At 43.1% G+C, this 18,162-nt stretch overlaps 1 protein-coding gene across 1 annotated transcript in view; it reads left to right on the top strand.

The window, feature by feature from the left end:
• Positions 1 to 10,383, top strand: part of LOC308293708 (protein bicaudal D homolog 1-like) — a gene marked incomplete at both ends in the record, with an annotated part of 67,142 nt that extends 56,759 nt beyond the window's left edge. The window contains 5 exons of the mRNA XM_080736313.1: positions 148 to 313; positions 1,335 to 1,529; positions 3,168 to 3,319; positions 4,318 to 4,528; positions 10,336 to 10,383. Coding sequence (XP_080592439.1) covers positions 148 to 313; positions 1,335 to 1,529; positions 3,168 to 3,319; positions 4,318 to 4,528; positions 10,336 to 10,383 — 772 coding nt within the window. The remainder of the gene's footprint in view (positions 1 to 147; positions 314 to 1,334; positions 1,530 to 3,167; positions 3,320 to 4,317; positions 4,529 to 10,335) is intronic.
• Between the last annotated feature and the right edge of the window lie 7,779 nt (positions 10,384 to 18,162).

Genomic DNA, 18,162 nt, shown 5'->3' with positions numbered 1-18,162 from the left:
CTCCACTTAGTTTTAAAGTGGATTTGCTAGTTTAGTTTAGTTTTTTATTTTGTGCAAATGCTTAGTTTTTTGTCTTTTTTTTTTCTTCTTCTAAAAAATAGCCAATGGCAGCGATGCGGCGGTGCCCTCATCGGCTGCAGGGGACAGGGAGTCCCCGGCCTGCCACGGCAGCCCCACGCGGGGCAACCCCACGGGCTCCCCCGCCATCACCGTGTCCCCATGCCCTCCTTCCCCTGTGCCCTCCGAGGCGGGCGGAGACCTGCGCAGGGAGCCCATGAACATCTACAACCTCAACGCCATCATCAGAGACCAGGTCAGCCGCGGTGGGAGAAGTAGTTGTAGACTTTTGTTTTATAAGCATTATTAATGTATATTCCATTTTTGTCAGACCACAGAATAATGTTACAGTAAGATGCCCTATGGCGAGAAGTGACTTCGCGAGGTTGCGCTGAAACAACAGAGACTGACACAATATGTCCATATATGGGCATTCCCAGATGGGCTTAATATTGATGACATCAGGGCTCTTGGCCATATTAAGCGTGACATGATGAGCGATTCAGGGGCACAAAAGTCCTGGGGTTATCGATCACAGACAGCAATCAAATAATTATTTGGTGCAAGTGTCAAACAAGAAGCATTGTTATTAGTTTACGGCCGTAAAGCCCGTTAATTTCTCTATGTCTTTCACTGCCGGCTTCTCCTACCTGTTAACGTGGGCGCTCGTCCAGTTCCCATCGTGCGTGATCGGACACTGCTTATGCATGTGTGTTCGCGTATTCCATCAGCTTCTCAAATCCGTTGAAACTTTTTCAATTGATCAATAAGTTCTCCATCTGTAAGCCGCGGAGTGCAGACAGAAAGTTAACGGGCCAAAATAGAGGACGGACTTCCGCTTCCGGTTCAGGGACTCCAATGTTAAAGTTGTCCGCTCAATAATGTGTCCGTGTAGAAACCGATCATGGAGCATTAGTTCCGGCCTATTTTAGTTCGGTTCGATAAAAAAATGTTTTTTAATTCATTTTTATTACATTTACGGGCTCTACGGGCATGGCAGAGAAGGGGTACAAAGGGGTATTTTGATGGCAGAGTTTGAGTTAATGGTTGCACTGTAAAATACAGAAGATAATTATGGGCTGTGGCTCAGGTTATCTGTGAACCTGGCCAATCACAGCACGTCCTGTGAAGCTTGGCCAACATGGGATCCTGGGCTTACAACACACTTCGAGCCGTTTGGGGTTTAACTGCTGGGGTTTAACTGCTTAAGTACAGTACGTGATCAAATGCACTTGGCTCCTGTACTCATCAAACTGTACTCTCCTCCCTGGCTGCAGGTGAAGCACCTCCAGCGGGCAGTGGATCGCTCGCTGCAGCTGTCCAGGCAGAGGGCTGCGGCCAGGGAGCTGGCGCCCATGCTGGACAAGGACAAGGAGTCCTGCATGGAGGAGATCCTCAAGCTCAAGTCCCTGCTCAGCACCAAGAGAGAGCAGATCGCCACGCTCAGGCTGGTGCTCAAAGCTAACAAACAGGTGAGAAGGAGCAGAGTCACAATCAGCTTTGTTTGTCCATATCACAGGTTTTACAGGTGTAAAGAAAGCTTGGTGAAATTATGTTTTATGTGTGCAAGCTTCGTCATTTGTATTTTATGTATTTGTTAAAGAGAGGGCGTTGTTTTGGCATTGCTATTTAATCCACATGATGTTACAGATCACATTCAACCCAGATTCCACTCAAACAATGGGTCAAATTCATTCTCCTGCTATACCGTTAAAATGTGAAACGCCCTACCGAAGGCCTTAAACTTCCTTTAAAACCGCTCTGAAAAGCCACTTACTTAATCGAAACTGCTAACAGTAAACTTAGGGTCGATCCATACCGTTATAAGGAGCCTAACTAAGTTCGGTTCGGCACTAGGCGAACCCAAATATGGTTCGCATCCCCCGGTTCGGGGGGGGGGGGGCGTAGACCGACTAAATTCGGCTCTACGGTGCTGACGAAATGTTGTGACCTCCCGACTTAATTTCGGTACTCAGCGGTGTCTTCTCATTCATTCAGCCCGGCTTCACGTTCACATTCTCGGCTGTGAATCTCCGTTTGGGAGGGAGACACGCCGACTTCCAAATGCTTGTGTGGCCGTGTATTGGGCTTCGCAGAGCGGACACAAGTCAGCTGGCTCTCGCTGGAGACGAAGAGTGGTGGACTGGGAGGCGCGCGCGCGACACACACACACACACACACACACACACACACACACACACACACACACACATACACACAGCTTGTATCGCTAACGCGTCGCTGACCGTTTTAAAGACAAAAGAAGAGCTTAAAGTCACAACTTTGCTAATTGCTATAGTGTTCCGTGTTGATAGGTTTTCCACGACGAGTTGTGACTGTGTGATGACATGCATGCAGCAAGGGAGGCGGCACATCTATAATGTGAGCTTGTAGATTAAATGTTTTTGACAGAGCTCGATCGAGCGTTTGTGAGTGTGAGTGAGAGAGAGAGAGAGAAGAGAAGAGAAGCCTGCTGGTGCTGCTACTCGATCACTGGACCTCCAGTCATTCAGCGTGCAGCGCGAGGGCAAGTCAATATGTATCCGCCCTGCAATGCTCATTCATCGGCCACAAATGTTGTCATGCCAAGGACCTCCAATATTTACAAGCGACTTCGGCACTAGCCGTTAAGAAAGTATGGATGAACTCCCCCCGAACCTAACTAATTTCGGGTCGGGGAGCACTCCCGAACCGAAATTAGTTAGGCTCCTTATAACGGTATGAAACAACCCTTAGCCTAACCTTACCTCCCTCTGACCCTTCTATTGCATATTACTGTGTTCTATCTGTCTGTCATTCAATGTTATATGAGCTATAAAAAAAAAGGATATCAATGTAAATAAGCCATGTGTTTTCCTGAGCGTATCCTCTGTCATGAAACTGTACCTTTTCCTATGCAAACTTCTAATAAATACTTAAATCAATCAATCAAACAAACAAACAGTAAATCGCCTCTCTCGGGTGGAAACCTCATATGTCCAAATCCAAAACTATTACTTTTCAGGAATCAAATTCGAAAATAACTACTTTTCATACTTTTCTATGACGCTGTAGAAAAGTATATCTACCCGACAACAAGGAAATGCTCAGTCCACTTTTCCTTGTCCCAGACAGCGGAGGTGGCTCTGGCCAACCTGAAGAGCAAGTATGAGAACGAGAAGTGCATGGTGACAGAGACCATGATGAAGCTGAGGAACGAGCTGAAGGCCCTAAAAGAGGACGCCGCCACCTTCTCCACGCTGCGCGCCATGTTCGCCACTAGGTGAGAGAGAGGCATTCTGGGAAAAAAACATGAACTTGCTTCATCCCATTAAGACCGGGAACGCATCTGTGTCACGTAACCACTTCAACCATTATTTTTTATACTTTGGCTATTCAAGAATAGCAGATCTACAAGCTCACAGCGCGGCACACAGTGCCGTGCTGTGAGCATGTAGATCTGCTATTTTTGAAAAATATTGTATTTTTTAAAGCAAACATTTGTAACTGAAATATTTGCTTCTGGGGGTCCCTTACAATATTTCGAGATGGGGGTCGGTGGCCATACATATACTGTAACTCTTGGGGTCCTTGACATTAAAAACTGGACCACTGATTTGGTGGCCTACTGTGGATGAGTGGGTAGAGAGGCCAGTCTGGAAATGGAAAGGATTGCCAGTTTGACCCCTGGCTCGCTCAGTAGGCTTTTACCCTCTCCACGAGCAAGGCACTTAACCCCTAACAGCTCCCTGTGCACTCATCAGAGCATTGGAGCATTTGAGCCCCAGAAAATACTATTAAAGCCAAATCATTACCTTTGTACAGCAAGAGAAAAGGATTGTTTCTCAGCCTTCTCTCAGGGGTCATTTGGGCCATCAGGGGATGGCAGTTGCCACCCCCTAGTGTTCACATTTAACCTCACATTCAGTTATTTTATGCATATAGGCTGCTATTGTCCCCAACTCTGAATAGTTTTTGCAGATGAATCTGGTTTCATCGCAATCGATGACCTATACATTTGACACGTGTTATAATTTACATAAGCGTTTTATTGTTTAATGCAACCATTCATTTCTTAAGAACTTTCAACGTGGCATCCGAATTTTGGGAATATCATTATAGGCGAACATCTTCAAACATTTTCTCTTTTCGCCCCAAGCTTGCCTACCCCTGCTGTAGATTCACTATTTTAGAAATAGGGCTTAAGTTGTAACAGATTCTTTGCCACCCCCATTTCCTTCCAAAATCACGCCTCTGCTCTCTCTCCCTCTCCCCGCGCAGGTGTGACGAGTACGTCATCCAGCTGGACGATATGCAGCGGCAGCTGGCGGCGGCCGAGGACGAGAAGAAGACGCTGAACTCGCTGCTGCGCATGGCCATCCAGCAGAAGCTGGCGCTGACGCAGCGCCTGGAGGACCTGGAGTTCGACCACGAGCAGACGTACCGCGGCCGCGGCGCCAAGGTGCCGCGCATCCGCAGCAGCCCGCCCAAAGTAAGTGGCCGCGCCGTCCTGACGGCGCCGCCGAGCCCCACCGGGGGGCACCACGGTGGGTTCTCCCCCGCCATGGCCGCCGCGGCCCGGCCCTTCAACAGCTCCTCCCTCCTGACGCTCGGTAGCCCTCCCTCCGTAGAGCTAGCGGTGCCGTACGACAGCCCCCTTCCCTCCAACAACCTCCACCACCACAGCTCCACCTCCTCCCTGCCCTCCCTGGGCTACTCCTCCCAGTGGCCCGTGGGCGCCAACGCGCTCATCCTAGACTCCCAGTCGCTGAGCTCGGAGTTCCGCCGGCTCATCGGCTCCAGACACGACTCGGGTCAGTTCTCCCCGTCGGCGTACTCTAGCTCCGCCCCCGTGTCGCCTTTCCGCCGGGGAAGGTGATGAGTTCGTCGTAGAGAAAAGACGTGGCGAGGCGGTGCCTGGCAGCTCCACAACCCCCCCCCCACACACACACACACTCACCTTGTGAGTCGCGAGGTCCTGAGTTCGAGTCCGACTCCCGTCCATTCCCCTCTCTCTGACCTCTGTTCCCTGTCTCTTTCTTATATCTAGTAAAGCAAATATCATCTTTAAAGACACTTCTTAATTCTCACTCTCTCCCTCCTCACCTATATGACGCGTTAAAAACGGAGTGGGTCACAGAGTGGAGGGGAAAACTGGTTTCCTTTTATCTTGCCATGTTGGCTTCAGGAAGTCTTTTAGAAGAACGGAGGAGCCCTTTACAGCTTTGCTCCAACCTCAAAACACAGCAACAATTCACTCAACTCTGTGTTTTCAAAGTGTTCCAACGGAAGAACTCAATGTGTTAAATGTTAAGTTGGTTCAAAGTTGGACCCCATGAATAATATCCTCTTTAACCACTTAAACCCTATGTACTTCATTGACCTTCATGGCTTCATCGCCAACAATAGCTGATCTTGTTGCGTTGTGACACACTGTAAGCTTGTAGATCAGCTATTTTTAGCAAATGTTTGCTCCAGAATATGTACGCTCTGGTTCATGTGGTTAAAGTTTGGTAGTTTTTCTCAATGAACACAAAGGACATGACAACTAAATCAATAATTTCATGTTGGCTATTAAATATGAATCATTTCACTTCCTCCTGTAACTGTAAGTGTTAATGATTGACTCTATGCAATGAATAGTTGTGCTGTCTCGATCTATTTGTGGTCGATAAAGCAAGCAAAGGAAATACATGGCTGTGTAGAGTGCGCTTCAGGATTAACCATCCCACAGCACCTCACAGTGGTATAAAGAGACATTGCATTTTAAACCATAAACCAAATCTATGCTTTGTTGAATGACTGCCGGCTGATACAATTGATGTATTTACAACTAAAAGCTGTTATAAATATGCCGGCTGTGTTGGCTGGCACAGTCGCTCAATGTTAGTCATTCATTTATTTTATCGTTCATCTCTTTATGAACAAATGAATGTATGCCGTTATATTTTCCTCATACAAGTATCTGATATGTAAAGTTTAATATAGTGCACGATTTAGTGTCACTCAGTGATGCAATGTTTTGGAGCAAAAAGCATTTGACAGGTGGAGCAGCTAAAGTGTGTCTCTATCAGCGTCGGTCCTAAGAGTTCATTTCACTTTGCGAGGTTAAGGGTCCCTTTGGTTCCACTCGCACCCTCTCAGAGTCAAATGAACACTGAGGATTTGACCGTGTAAGTACATGGAAACCAGTAAGACTCTCTCTCTGTGCCTCTCTTTCTCACTCTGGGTGCGTCTCAATCTTTGTGTTTTCCTTCTTCTCTTGTCTCCTCTCCTTCATCTATACAGCTTTCATAGCAAAAAAAAAAAAAAAAAAAGAATGTATAACACACGTTCTGTAAAGGCACGGAGAAAAGAAAAGAAGGAACCTACAAGAAACTAGGGCCATCCACCACAATCCACAACAGATTTCCCCTTAAAACAGTGCCTTTATTCACCACCAGATGGCAGTGTCTATCAAAATATATGCATGCTAGGTACACTCCTGCCATTGACCTTGATCAAGGTGTTGGCATTACTGGAGCTGTCTGCCAGGGGGCGCTGCACTGGAGCTGCTCCGTAGTTAGGATGAGTCAAATGCAGAAGACACATTTCCCCGAGGAAATATTAAAAGTATAACTTATACAGTAACTTATCTGATTACCACTCCTGACACGTTCCTGTCAAATGCTTTCTACCCCCTACTCCAGCCTATAATACAGTATAGCTCATAACTGAAACAGAAATATGTCATTGATGAAAACAAACAAAACAACGTCACATGGTAATGTCAAAAGTGTACTTATTGAAGGTCAATATGGAAACACAATAAAGGTGCAGTAAGTTATGTTTTCTTTGTTTAAATAAGTGTTAAATAGCTCTATATTCTGATAGTAATCAATGCCTTAGAGCAGGAGTTACAAATACTTTTCAACAGGGGCCATAATTTGAAGATATGAAAATACCTTGGGGCCGACTGTATCTTCTGTCACACTGCTTCCTTTGGACCATAACAAAGTCACATACAAATGCATCACATTACAACAGTTTAATTTATAACTACGCTGCAATATCAATTGTCATTTGTTGGCAGTGTAGCCAAATGTAAGCCACTTACAACTCATCTACAATTCAGCCTTTCTTTCCACATGCATGCACATTGCTATTCTATTTAAATTGTCTTTTGTTAAGATGGCAGCGTAGCCATGATTGGCCCCTGGGCTGGAAGAGTGTTTGTTCAATAACAGGGCTCTCCCTGTCTCCACAGCTCTTTAGTAGAAAGAACATGTTCAGGTTGGGATACCAATTTCATCCAATCAGGAGAGAGAACTTTGGAAAGTTGGACATTGGTGACAACACTAAGAAATGAGCACATTAATTGGTACTCTCTCCTGAATGGATGAAATTGGCAACACATCTGAACATTTATTTTCAGTTTATTAAACAGATGGAGAGACAGGGGATAGCCCTGTTAGTGAACAAACAACTTTTTTGACTCAGGGTACCCCTGTAAATAACGTTTTCATCAGTGTTGCCAGACGTACGATAATTATCGTATTTGTACGATAATTTGACCCTCTGTACGATGTACGATCAATAATTCCAAAAATGCCCAAATGTACGATAATTTCGGCATATCATCAAAAAGAGCGTGAATTCACTATTTTCCCTGGCTGCTGATCTGGGATCTGGTTTGGCTTCTCAAAATAAGCCAGGATATCAGTGAATCTGACCCTAGATCTGTACTTGGAGGCATTAAAAACACTGGTTGCATCTTTCCAGACCAGTTTCAGGCTTTTATTTGTGTAAGCTCCAAGAAGTTGCCTGCCTCCACACAGCAAATCTGATGCGTTTTTGTCACGCAGGAGTCTAAAACGAGGTCGATTCTTACACTAAAGACGCATTTTTTGGTGAAATTACGTTTTTACGCGAGTGATTTCTCTTTTTTGGCCGTGTACGATAGTTTCATGTCAAATACGATAATTCTGAGCCTCCGGTACGATAATTCAACATTTCCCATCTGGTAACACTGGTTTTCATCCACGGCACCCCTGAATTACACTGTTAATTTTTAGAATCTTACATCATATTGGAGAAATATCTGTTTCCATCAGAACTGACTTCTTCTTCTTTCGTGTATCATCGTCCTTGATGATTGGTTGACAACATTTTATTTCACAAGGTTTCTCTGAGAATAACTGATTGATGTTTAAACACTTGAACCCCAGGATGCCTATTCTGGGGGGAATGTTCACCAAAAATAGCCGATCTACAAGCTTGTTGTGAGCTGCTATTTTTGGTGAAGAGTGTTGTCGTAGATAGAAAAAGAACTCATCAAGTACAGTGCAAATCTGGTCTGTTTTACTAAGCATAGTGAAGTGATATTGATGAATTCCAAATATTATCAAATTATCTCGCGGCACCCCTGGACTGGCATCATGGCACCCAAGGATGCACCGTCACCCACTTTCAAAACCCCTGCTCTATAGCAATGATAACTATATGAATATAGAGCTTCAACTTTTTACCCATTTGTTTTAAGTTTAACTTACGGCACCTTCTAAAATCAACGCCATGGGAGCAGTCGGAAACAACGGCCTTGTACAAGTGGTGTTACTGTAGATGCAGAATGTATCCCCTGTTGTGCTTCTTTATTTCTCCTTTTTAATCGCAGCACAAACAAATACAGTATTCAGTGTGTAACTGTGTCTATGTCTCTGTGTCTCCTCATGTCTCCCGTGTCTGTTTGTATGACAACAACACACGCAACAACTGTCCTCCCCCGCACAGAGGGTGGGTCTTGTCAGCAGAGACTGGTTCATAATAATCACACATGTGCATGTTCATTTGCTCAAGAGGACCATTCATACTCTGACTTTATTATCCTTATTCTCTTCGTCTGTTTCTTTTAGGTTCACTTGTTCTCCCTTTGTCTTGTTGGTACAGAGGACACATTCATTCAGTGTACATTATACAACCACCGGTATAATGTTCTTCTCTGTCCTATTGGGAATGCATGGAGTCTTCGCATTCCTTCTCCACATGCTAAAAGCTTAAGCTATTCTCCATCGCGTGAAGGTGGTATCGCGTACCCAAAAGGCCAGATCTGCAAGCTAACAACGGTTGTTGTGGTCGTTAGCTTGTAGATCTCTTCTTTTTGGTACTCGAAACAGTACGGTCGGTCGCACTACGATGTTTAAATCAGGCATTAAATTGGGCTTTAATTTATGCTCAAGTAAGCTGTACTCTCAAAGGGTCTTAATGCTGACTGCAATACATTCTCATTACCTTGTCCAAAAAGATAAAGTTAATGTTTATCTATTTATTATTGTTCAATGCCGTATGAACCTTTTTTAGTTTTCAATATAAACATTTTCAAATGAAACAATCAAGGCTTGGGAACATCGCACATTTTACATTATGATTTTTTTAGCTTGAAATTTTCTTTTTACAATAATCATTTATATTATTATTATATTATATTCTTTTTTTTTTGTACAGTCAAATGTTTAACGTTACATACTTTAAATTACTTTATTTGTTTATTTACGAGACAATGCACATTAATGAACATTCAACATTCAATGTACTGGGTGTACTGTGGATTTAGCTAGAAGCTAATTTCCAGCAAATTATAACATTCAAAATAGTACAAGTGTGCAAGTACAAGTGTGCAAGTACAATATTGTGTCAAACATAAAGGATACTCACTGTAGAAGTATGCATGTGCTGTATGTTTCCTCTACATTAAAGATGTCTGGGTTTATTGTGGGTTTATTGTGGTCATCCTGCGACCCAGTTGGCCACCCGCTGTGACCCCCTCATGGGTCCTAACCCACGGTTTGCAAACCACTTAAAGGATACTCTGTGTATTTAGTTTTTGGACATTTGGTTCCATTGCCATAATCATGCGTTGCATGCTTGTAGATCTGCTATTTGATGATGACTATACCGTCTTACGACAAGGTATAAATCAGGCTTATGCATTTTTTTTTTTTCATATTTGTCTGTTACCAAAACCTTGTTTAGTTTAGTTTATTTTATTATTGTATTGTTATTTTTCTTTTTCTTTTCTTTTTTACATAAACACATCTTTCTAATGATATCGATTATGTGGATGGAACCAAATATAACTAAAACGGCAGAGTTATCGTTTAAGGAGAGGATAAAACCGACCTCCCATTCAGACACATGCAGCGGTCATAATAGTCTCTTGGCAAGGTCTGTCCTGTCATGTCCCTCTTGTTGTCCCTGTCCTTGTTGTACTAACCCTGAGTGTCTCCACTCTGTATATCTGTCTAATTTATCAGTCTCTTGTAGATTGTCAGCAGCCTGCTGCCTCAATATCGCCACTCTCCACACCACTAAGGCATGGGACAGCCTCCCTAGCGCGCAGGTAACATGCTCTGGAACCAGGCGGTAGGCTTCATCCATACTCTGTCTCACTTGAACTTAGTTATTTTCTCCAGGCGACACCGTCACTGTATAAGTTAAGTACAAGTTAGCTCTCACAGCCATCTATCTCATCCACCCCCTTTGTCTTGAATTATATCCCATTCTTTGATTATTTTATCCATCTTCAGCTCTCTCTGTCTCTCTCTCTGTCTCTGTCTCTCTGTCTCCTTCTCTCTCTAGGTAGGTAGGTAGGTAGGTAGGTGGTAGCTGTGTGTGTTTAAGCCCGTAGCCCAATCAGGGATCAGCATTTCTGGCAACGTCATCATTAACAGCCAATGAGGGACCAGCATTGCTGGTGATGCCAGTGGTGAGCGCGCCTCATGGCACGCTCTGCTGGCGCACAAGTAGGCTATACATGGCCAATACTTGTGCATAAAGGATGGCCTACTTGTACACATGGCGCAAGTTGGCACTTCGACAGAGTGCAGTTCTAGTTTACCACTGTGGAAGAATTAAAGGCAGAGTTTCAGCACTACGTGGCTGCAGACCGCATAACCAACCTGTAGGAAGTAATTCAAACAACTCGCCAGCTATATGTGCATGTTCAACTTCTTTGTTTGCATTCATTCTGTTGTCTGCAGCTATTTAAAAGTGTTACAGATTGTAGGACATGAGTTCACAGTGGCAGTGGGTTCCCTCACCAGATATATAGTACAATGCTGTTATTTTACATAACGGTTTTGATTTATGCCGTAAAAACCTGCGTATCTAGATACACAAGTTTGCTGGTGGAGGTTACTATAGGTACACTGGCACAATCCACTGCTGTTGAGACATGATCTGTGAAATACATCACACACATGTGATCATAAGCCTTTGTTTTCTGCAGAGATTATTTTCTTAATTCATCCAAAAACCACAGGAACCCATAGTTGTACGCAGTGAGGATGAGTTACTTCATTTGAATGCACATCCTGGCAAAGTTCTGTTAAAAACCACTTCCCATTGGAAACTTTCACTCTGCGTAATACTGTTACTTCTGCATCTAAACACACATGAACAACGTAATTCAAATGCATAAGCATAAACTTGGATCCGTTGAACTGCATGAGACCTCCAATATACAAAATGGCAAGGGTCATGGTTGTGATTTTAGTACACAGTAGAATGGTCTATTAATTAATTTATCCTTATACATTTGTAACTACTTCAACCGTAGCTTTCCGTTTCTGGGCATGCCAGAATAGGCCAACATTAGGCAAACATTGCTAAACATTCGGCAGAAATAGCCAATCTGCATGCGTTGCGAGCTTGTAGATTAACTATTCTCGTTGAAGAGATTTGGTATAGAGGGAAAGTATAGACCTTGGGGGACATCGATTAATGAAGTATAATAGGGTTTAAAGGGCAACTTTGTTTTTTTACAACAAGGGTTCATATTTTAGATAGTCATTAGAGAAGATGAGTGTTAAAATATTTTCATTTACTTCTTTCTATTGTTTTAGTGATTTTACTATTTTGATTTCAGTGGTTGGGGGCATGTGTACAAGTGGCTAAATATGTCTTTTTAGACACAATAAGTCGGCAGTTTCTTTATTACTGTTTACCCCAGCCTCCACAAGTCACATCTGACCATGAAAGATTGCAGTGCATCTTGGGAATGGGCTTATTGTGTCTAAAAAGACATATTTAGCCACTTGCCACTAAAATCACAAAAAACAATAGAAATTAAAGCTGCAAGCAGCGATGACCGGGCCCTCGCAGCTCTACCCACATCACAAGGGGCAGCAGCCAATCAGAAGAGGGGGAGGGGCTAGTTAAACCAATTAAGCTGAAGGACTCTCAATCAAGTCATATGATGCCACCCACACGTCTGTACGACAAACGGTTCATGAGATAAAGAGGCACTTCCTGTTTGGGAAAGGGCACTTCCTGTTTGGCAAAGGAAGTGCCAAATATGGTAAGGACTCTTAATCAAGTCATATGACACCAGCCACGAGTGTCTACGACAAACGGTTCATGATTTATAGAGGCACTTCCTGTTTGGCGAAGGGCACTTCCTGTTTGGCGAAGGAAGTGCCAATTAAGGTTAAGGACTCTTAATCAAGTCATATGATGCCACCCATGTGTCTGTACGACAAACGGTTCATGAGATGAAGAGCCACTTCCTGTTTGGCGAAGGGCACTTCCTGTTTGGCGAAGGAAGTGCCAAATATGGTTAAGTACTCTTAATCAAGTCTTATGACACCAGCCACAAGTCTGTACGACAAACGGTTCATAGTCTCGCGTGGCCAGACGGTTGCCTCCGCGATTTGGTCAAATGCTCCCAGCATACAGTCTGGCAGACCGGGGAAGAAATGATGAGTGCGAAGATGAAGCGGAATTGAAGCCCCCACGTCACTTCCGTTTCCGTCTCACATCACACATATTTATCATTATATAAATAAAAATCATATAAGCATGTTTAGCTTGCTGCTTAGCAGAAATGACATTTTAAAATGTTTTTTTTTTTTTTTACGTTAATGCCCGTTTTCGATACTCGCCGTTCGGGAGCTGCTGTTCCAGACTCTATATAGCATTCAGAGATTGTGGAATAGTTGTCTGGTTACGCGAGACTAAACGGTTCATGATTTATAGAGGCACTTTCTGTTTGGCGAAGGGCACTTCCTGTTTGGCGAAGGAAGTTTGATACTTCGCCACGGATACGCCGTTTTATGAAAACTCACGATTCGCACAACTTTTCATCGTTAAGGTGTCTTGAGTATGCCGAGCGAACTTGAAGTTGATCCGATTAACCCCCTAGGAGGAGTTCGTTAAAGTGCGACCTGTGAAAACGGCCAAAAATGCGCCAAAACGCCACTAATTAGTCAAAATGGCTGACTTCCTATTTGGTTTCGGACATGGCGCCAAGAGACTTTTTTGTGAGTCCTGACATGATACTGATGTGTACCGATTTTCGTACATGTAGGTGAAACCGTATGGTGGGGCTTGAGGCACGAAATTTTGTAGGGGGCGCTATTGAGCCATTAGGCCACGCCCCCTTTTGATTTTTTTTAAATACGAAAATTTTCGCCACTTGTGATGTGTGTGCAAAGTTGCGCAACTTTTGGAGTACGTTTTGCGGCTCAAAAACGCGATTTATTCGGGGGAATAAGAATAAGAATAATCTTTACAATTACAATAGGGTCCTCACACACTGTGTGTGCTCGGGCCCTAATAAATAAATGAAAACATTTTAACAATCATCTTTTCTTTTCTCTAATGACTAACTAAAATATGAACCCTTGTTGTAAAAAAACTAAAGTTGTTCTTTAAAGGTTTTAATTAATTCGAGGATTGTAATTTAGATGAGGAAGATTAAGTTGTTCTCACTGTATTCAACTAACACATATAGCATTACAATCCTAACCCTATCCCCCAACCATAGTTTTTCCACAACATTTTAGTGCAGTCCATCCAGACATGGCAACAAGGTCAAACTGCTGACAGATCTGAACGAACCGTTTCATCTCTAACGCTGTTTTACCCTCGTCCACTGTTCTCTCCTGCTCTGTTCCGCTGTCTCTCCCCCTCATCCTGTCTCTCCTGAACTGAACTGTGGCGGTAAACAGCTTCAGTCTTTTTGACCCAGTCAACATGCTCTGTGTTCCGCTTGTTCCGTTTTGTTGTTTGGTTTAGTTGTTGTCCATGACATGATTGTAGCTGACGTTTCTGGAGGCAGTGCTGTCATGCCACATTGACGGCAATGTCACACGGCGGGAAATGTTTGATCTAAAAGCTTATGCAGCTTATGCAGCTTTTAGATCGGCTGTTTTAACCCTTTAAGACCTGGAAACATTTTTTTATGCTTTAACTATTGAAAAGAATAGCAGATACTGTATACAAGTTCACAGGGAGCTTGGGAGCTCTGCTATTAATTATATCAATTATATATTTTTTTCTTTTTTTTTCCTTTTGGGTAAATCTTTCAATATATCTTTTTAAAAGCGTACATTTGTAACACAAATATTTGCCTCTGGGGGGTCCCCGGAACAACATATTTTGAGATGAGGGTCCCGCAGCCAAATACATGTGATTTTGGAGGTCCTTGACATGGAAAAGTTTGAGAACCACTGACATAGAAACATGCGTTTTTCAAAAAACTTTAGAAGGATTTAGAAGACATTTTTATAGAATCGGGTAAAAAATATCCAAAGGCTTGCTCAAATGTTCAAGATCTTTCAAAAATAGCAGAACTACACAGGAGAAGCCCCTCCTTAGGGATTACTTGTGCTATTCAACAATGTTGCACAACCTCAGTTCTGTGAGCTTGCATATCTGCACTTTTTCAATAGTTAAAAAGCATAAAATAATGGTTTACAGTTTAGGCATTTAGCAGAGGGTCAAAGTAATAATGTGGAATGACGCGTTCTAGGTCTTAAATTAATGAAATATAAATCACCTCTCTCTTGGGCTCATCTGGTTTCTCCTCATCTTGCAGTCCTAACATTGTGGCAGGCCTGCAGCAGGACGGTCCCACGGTCCTCTCCGGTAGAAGCAACCTCCTTCTCTCCCCCTGCGACCCTCGCAAGTGTCCAGCCCAGCAACCCCGCCCCCTCGGCCCCTAAACCCCACCCCCCTCCACCCCGCCACCTCCTGGGACCTCCAAATGCTCCTGAAGAAGTCCCGTAGAACCAGGGACATCCTGTAAGTGGTGTGTGTGTGTGTCACTTCGGTTCCACGCCCTCAGCACCCCTGCCCTGGCGCCTACACTGGCCTCTGTGAGTCCCCCAAAAGGACCAAGGCCCGACCCCTCCCCCTCGCTTTCTCCACACTGCAAGGGTCGCCCGAGCAGACGAAGGATGCTCCTCATTGGGTTTTGGGCTGAGACGGATTCATATCCTGCCCGGTGTGGTCGAACAGGAAACGGAGGACAGAACTGTGGCGCGAGAAACGCCAGAGAGGGCGAAAAAACACTGGAATGTTGTTCCCTGAATCCATTTGGTTATTTATTTATTACCTATTTACTGAATTGATTGGTTATTTATTCTATTGATTTGTGATATGTTTATCAGCTATTTATTATTGGACTTTATAGTGCGTGACACAATTTGACTGTTTGTTTGTCATTCCTGACATGTTTTATTGCTGTGGCCTGCAGTAATGATATGTATCTATATAAATAATTATTTACTCTTCCACACAGGGGGGGGAAAAATAGCTTTTCCTAACAGACGTCATAAAGTTCTGTGTGGTGAAGTGAAACGCTTTCAAACTTAGCCTAACACAGGAAACATTGTATTATACAGTACGGAACTGAAATGCTACCTTAACTCAATATTATAACCAAAAGAAAAAAGAAAGAAAAACTTCCCACTTTTACATGTTAAAGCATATCGAATTTGCATTTCAAGGAAACAGTGTTTGATGTGGTGATGGTGACGGTGGTTTCTTAATTAACTGCACTATTTTCCTTTGAGCTTATTTTATTTAAGTTTTTTTTTATACTGAAGTCCTTTATTTTTTTCTTTTATTTGCAAAACCTGCATAAAGACTATATTTTATACTTGCATTTTCTTTTTCTTTAGCAGTTTGTGATGAGGTGAACACTAGGGCAGTTGGCCTTTTGAATTGCACACGTTTACACTAGGACTACTCAGTGGCGTCAGTTCAGCAAAAGCTAAGGTATGGCAACATAAGACACCAGTCATGTTGCCATACCTTGGCAACAGGCACGATGAATTCATTTTTTTCCCCCTGTAGCCAAGGTATACCTTGCCATACACAATTGGCGCCTCTGGGCCTACTTGACCTCCTTCCTTTTTAGTTCTAAGACAGAGTGTTCACATGATTTTTACTGTATCTTACTCGGCAAACAGCGCAGTGCAAGTGTCATTTCTAGAGTACAGCTGAAACGGTTGTCATTTTGCATGTCCAGTGCCCACATACATTTGTGCAAGTAGAAAATGTATTTGCACCCATCTGGGCACCCATGGGGTGTTGCTCTTATATGTGGGTAAGCGACCTTAGACCATGACCTCGTCCAGCACAGTTTAGGTGCAGTTGTATTTCCCTGCTATTATTCAAGCAGCATATTATTCCGATTAAGATGCATCTCTATGAGGGCTTACTAGGCACTTATGACCACACGCTTTAGACTAAACTGGGCCCAAAACCGTGTGTTTTAAAATACAAGGTGTTTTCTGCATTCTCATTTGGGATCTTGCAACGTATTGGAAAGCGTGTCTGGACCTTCTCCTACCAAAGCAGTACATTTACGTGTAGGCCTACAATGACCATTTAGTCGTTCCAGTGAATACATCTCAACATTGAGTTGCCGTATCCAAAGCTGTCGTTTGTCAGCTTTATCTTTATTGTCTTTATTTATGTTTGTCCACAAGCTTATCCTCCCGTAAATAGTACAAGCACAATGACATGTAGGTGTATAGGACTATGCGTTGAAGCAATAACACTGGTCTTTGAATTTCAATTATCTTTTCGCCTGAAAAGTGACACTAACCAGCTGCGGCATCAGAGAAAGCTAAAGGAGTGGCTTGTAAATCGTTCTCCTGTCGATTTACATCGACATCTTTGCTGTGCGACACTGGCGCACAACAGCAATTAGTAATTAGTATATGCAACCAAGATGATACATCTCTTTTGGAACAGTCTATTGATCAGAGAAAGGTGGGCCAAAATCTGACAGTATTGGGCATAATAGCCTGGAATGTTTAACTTACATAATCAATTTTGCCTGATTGATAATGTGTCTTCCAATACTTGATGCCAGTATTTCTGTTGTTCACTTGTCCTGAAAACATTTGAGTACATTTTCCTGATGCATTGAGACTGGTTTATTTTTGTATTACGCTGTCATACAATCATTCATCGGTGTAAGGTGGATTGTGATTTCCTTTCTAGGGGTGTTTTCTTATGAAGTGTAAACAGAGTAGCCATGAAAGACAATCACCAACTAGTATGTGAACAGTAGCTGAATGGGTAGTAATCAGAACGAATGTCACCGGTTCTGCCCTTACTCACCCATGGAAGGGACACACTTAAAACCTAACATTTCCCACCCGAGTGCTTCTTTTGAACAAGCCTTCTGTTGAGGGAATGGAGAAAAGTAATTTCCCTCACGGGATGATGTGATTGTCCTTTTGTGTTTAATCACTGAGGAAAGCAAGTTTGTTTACATGATGATGTGTCATTTCTATTGTGTGAACTCAGTTGTTAGATTTGTTTCTCCTTGTCTGTTTTTGACAGAATAGAATAGATTGTTCTTGTAAATGTCCACATGCAGAGATGCATGATCCAAAGGTGGCTTCTCAACCCAGGCTTATTATCAGCAACAATTTAGTTTTGCCTAAAGCCAAATGTATTATTATTCTCCATAGCACGACGTGTTGCTTCTTCAAGTGCTGTTGGCCTGAAGCTCAACTCGTATCAGTGAGCAACATCACCGTGTGAGAATAAATTGAAGCTTACCTCTCTTATGTTGCACAATATGTCAGCGGATGAGATGGTCCAATCACACTATAAAGGAAACCATGTGATTTCATCATATTGGGTTTTACAGTTTCTACTCAGTTGAAAACAGTGTTCAGCTTGTTTCGAAAGTCAATAAAACACCTGTCTGTCCTGGCCTGGGACTCAATCTGTCTGTCTTTCCTTCTTTCAAAATGGAATGTGCTGATGATTTATTTAATATTAGGTTGTTGTGGGCAATGTACTCAAACATCATTTTGACCTTACTCTCACCTGAACCTGGCT

The sequence above is a fragment of the Nannobrachium achirus genome (assembly GCF_963921795.1).
Source record: "Nannobrachium achirus genome assembly, chromosome: 11".
Classification (NCBI taxonomy): Eukaryota; Metazoa; Chordata; class Actinopteri; order Myctophiformes; family Myctophidae; genus Nannobrachium; species Nannobrachium achirus.
This window is presented reverse-complemented; position numbering and strand designations above follow the sequence as displayed.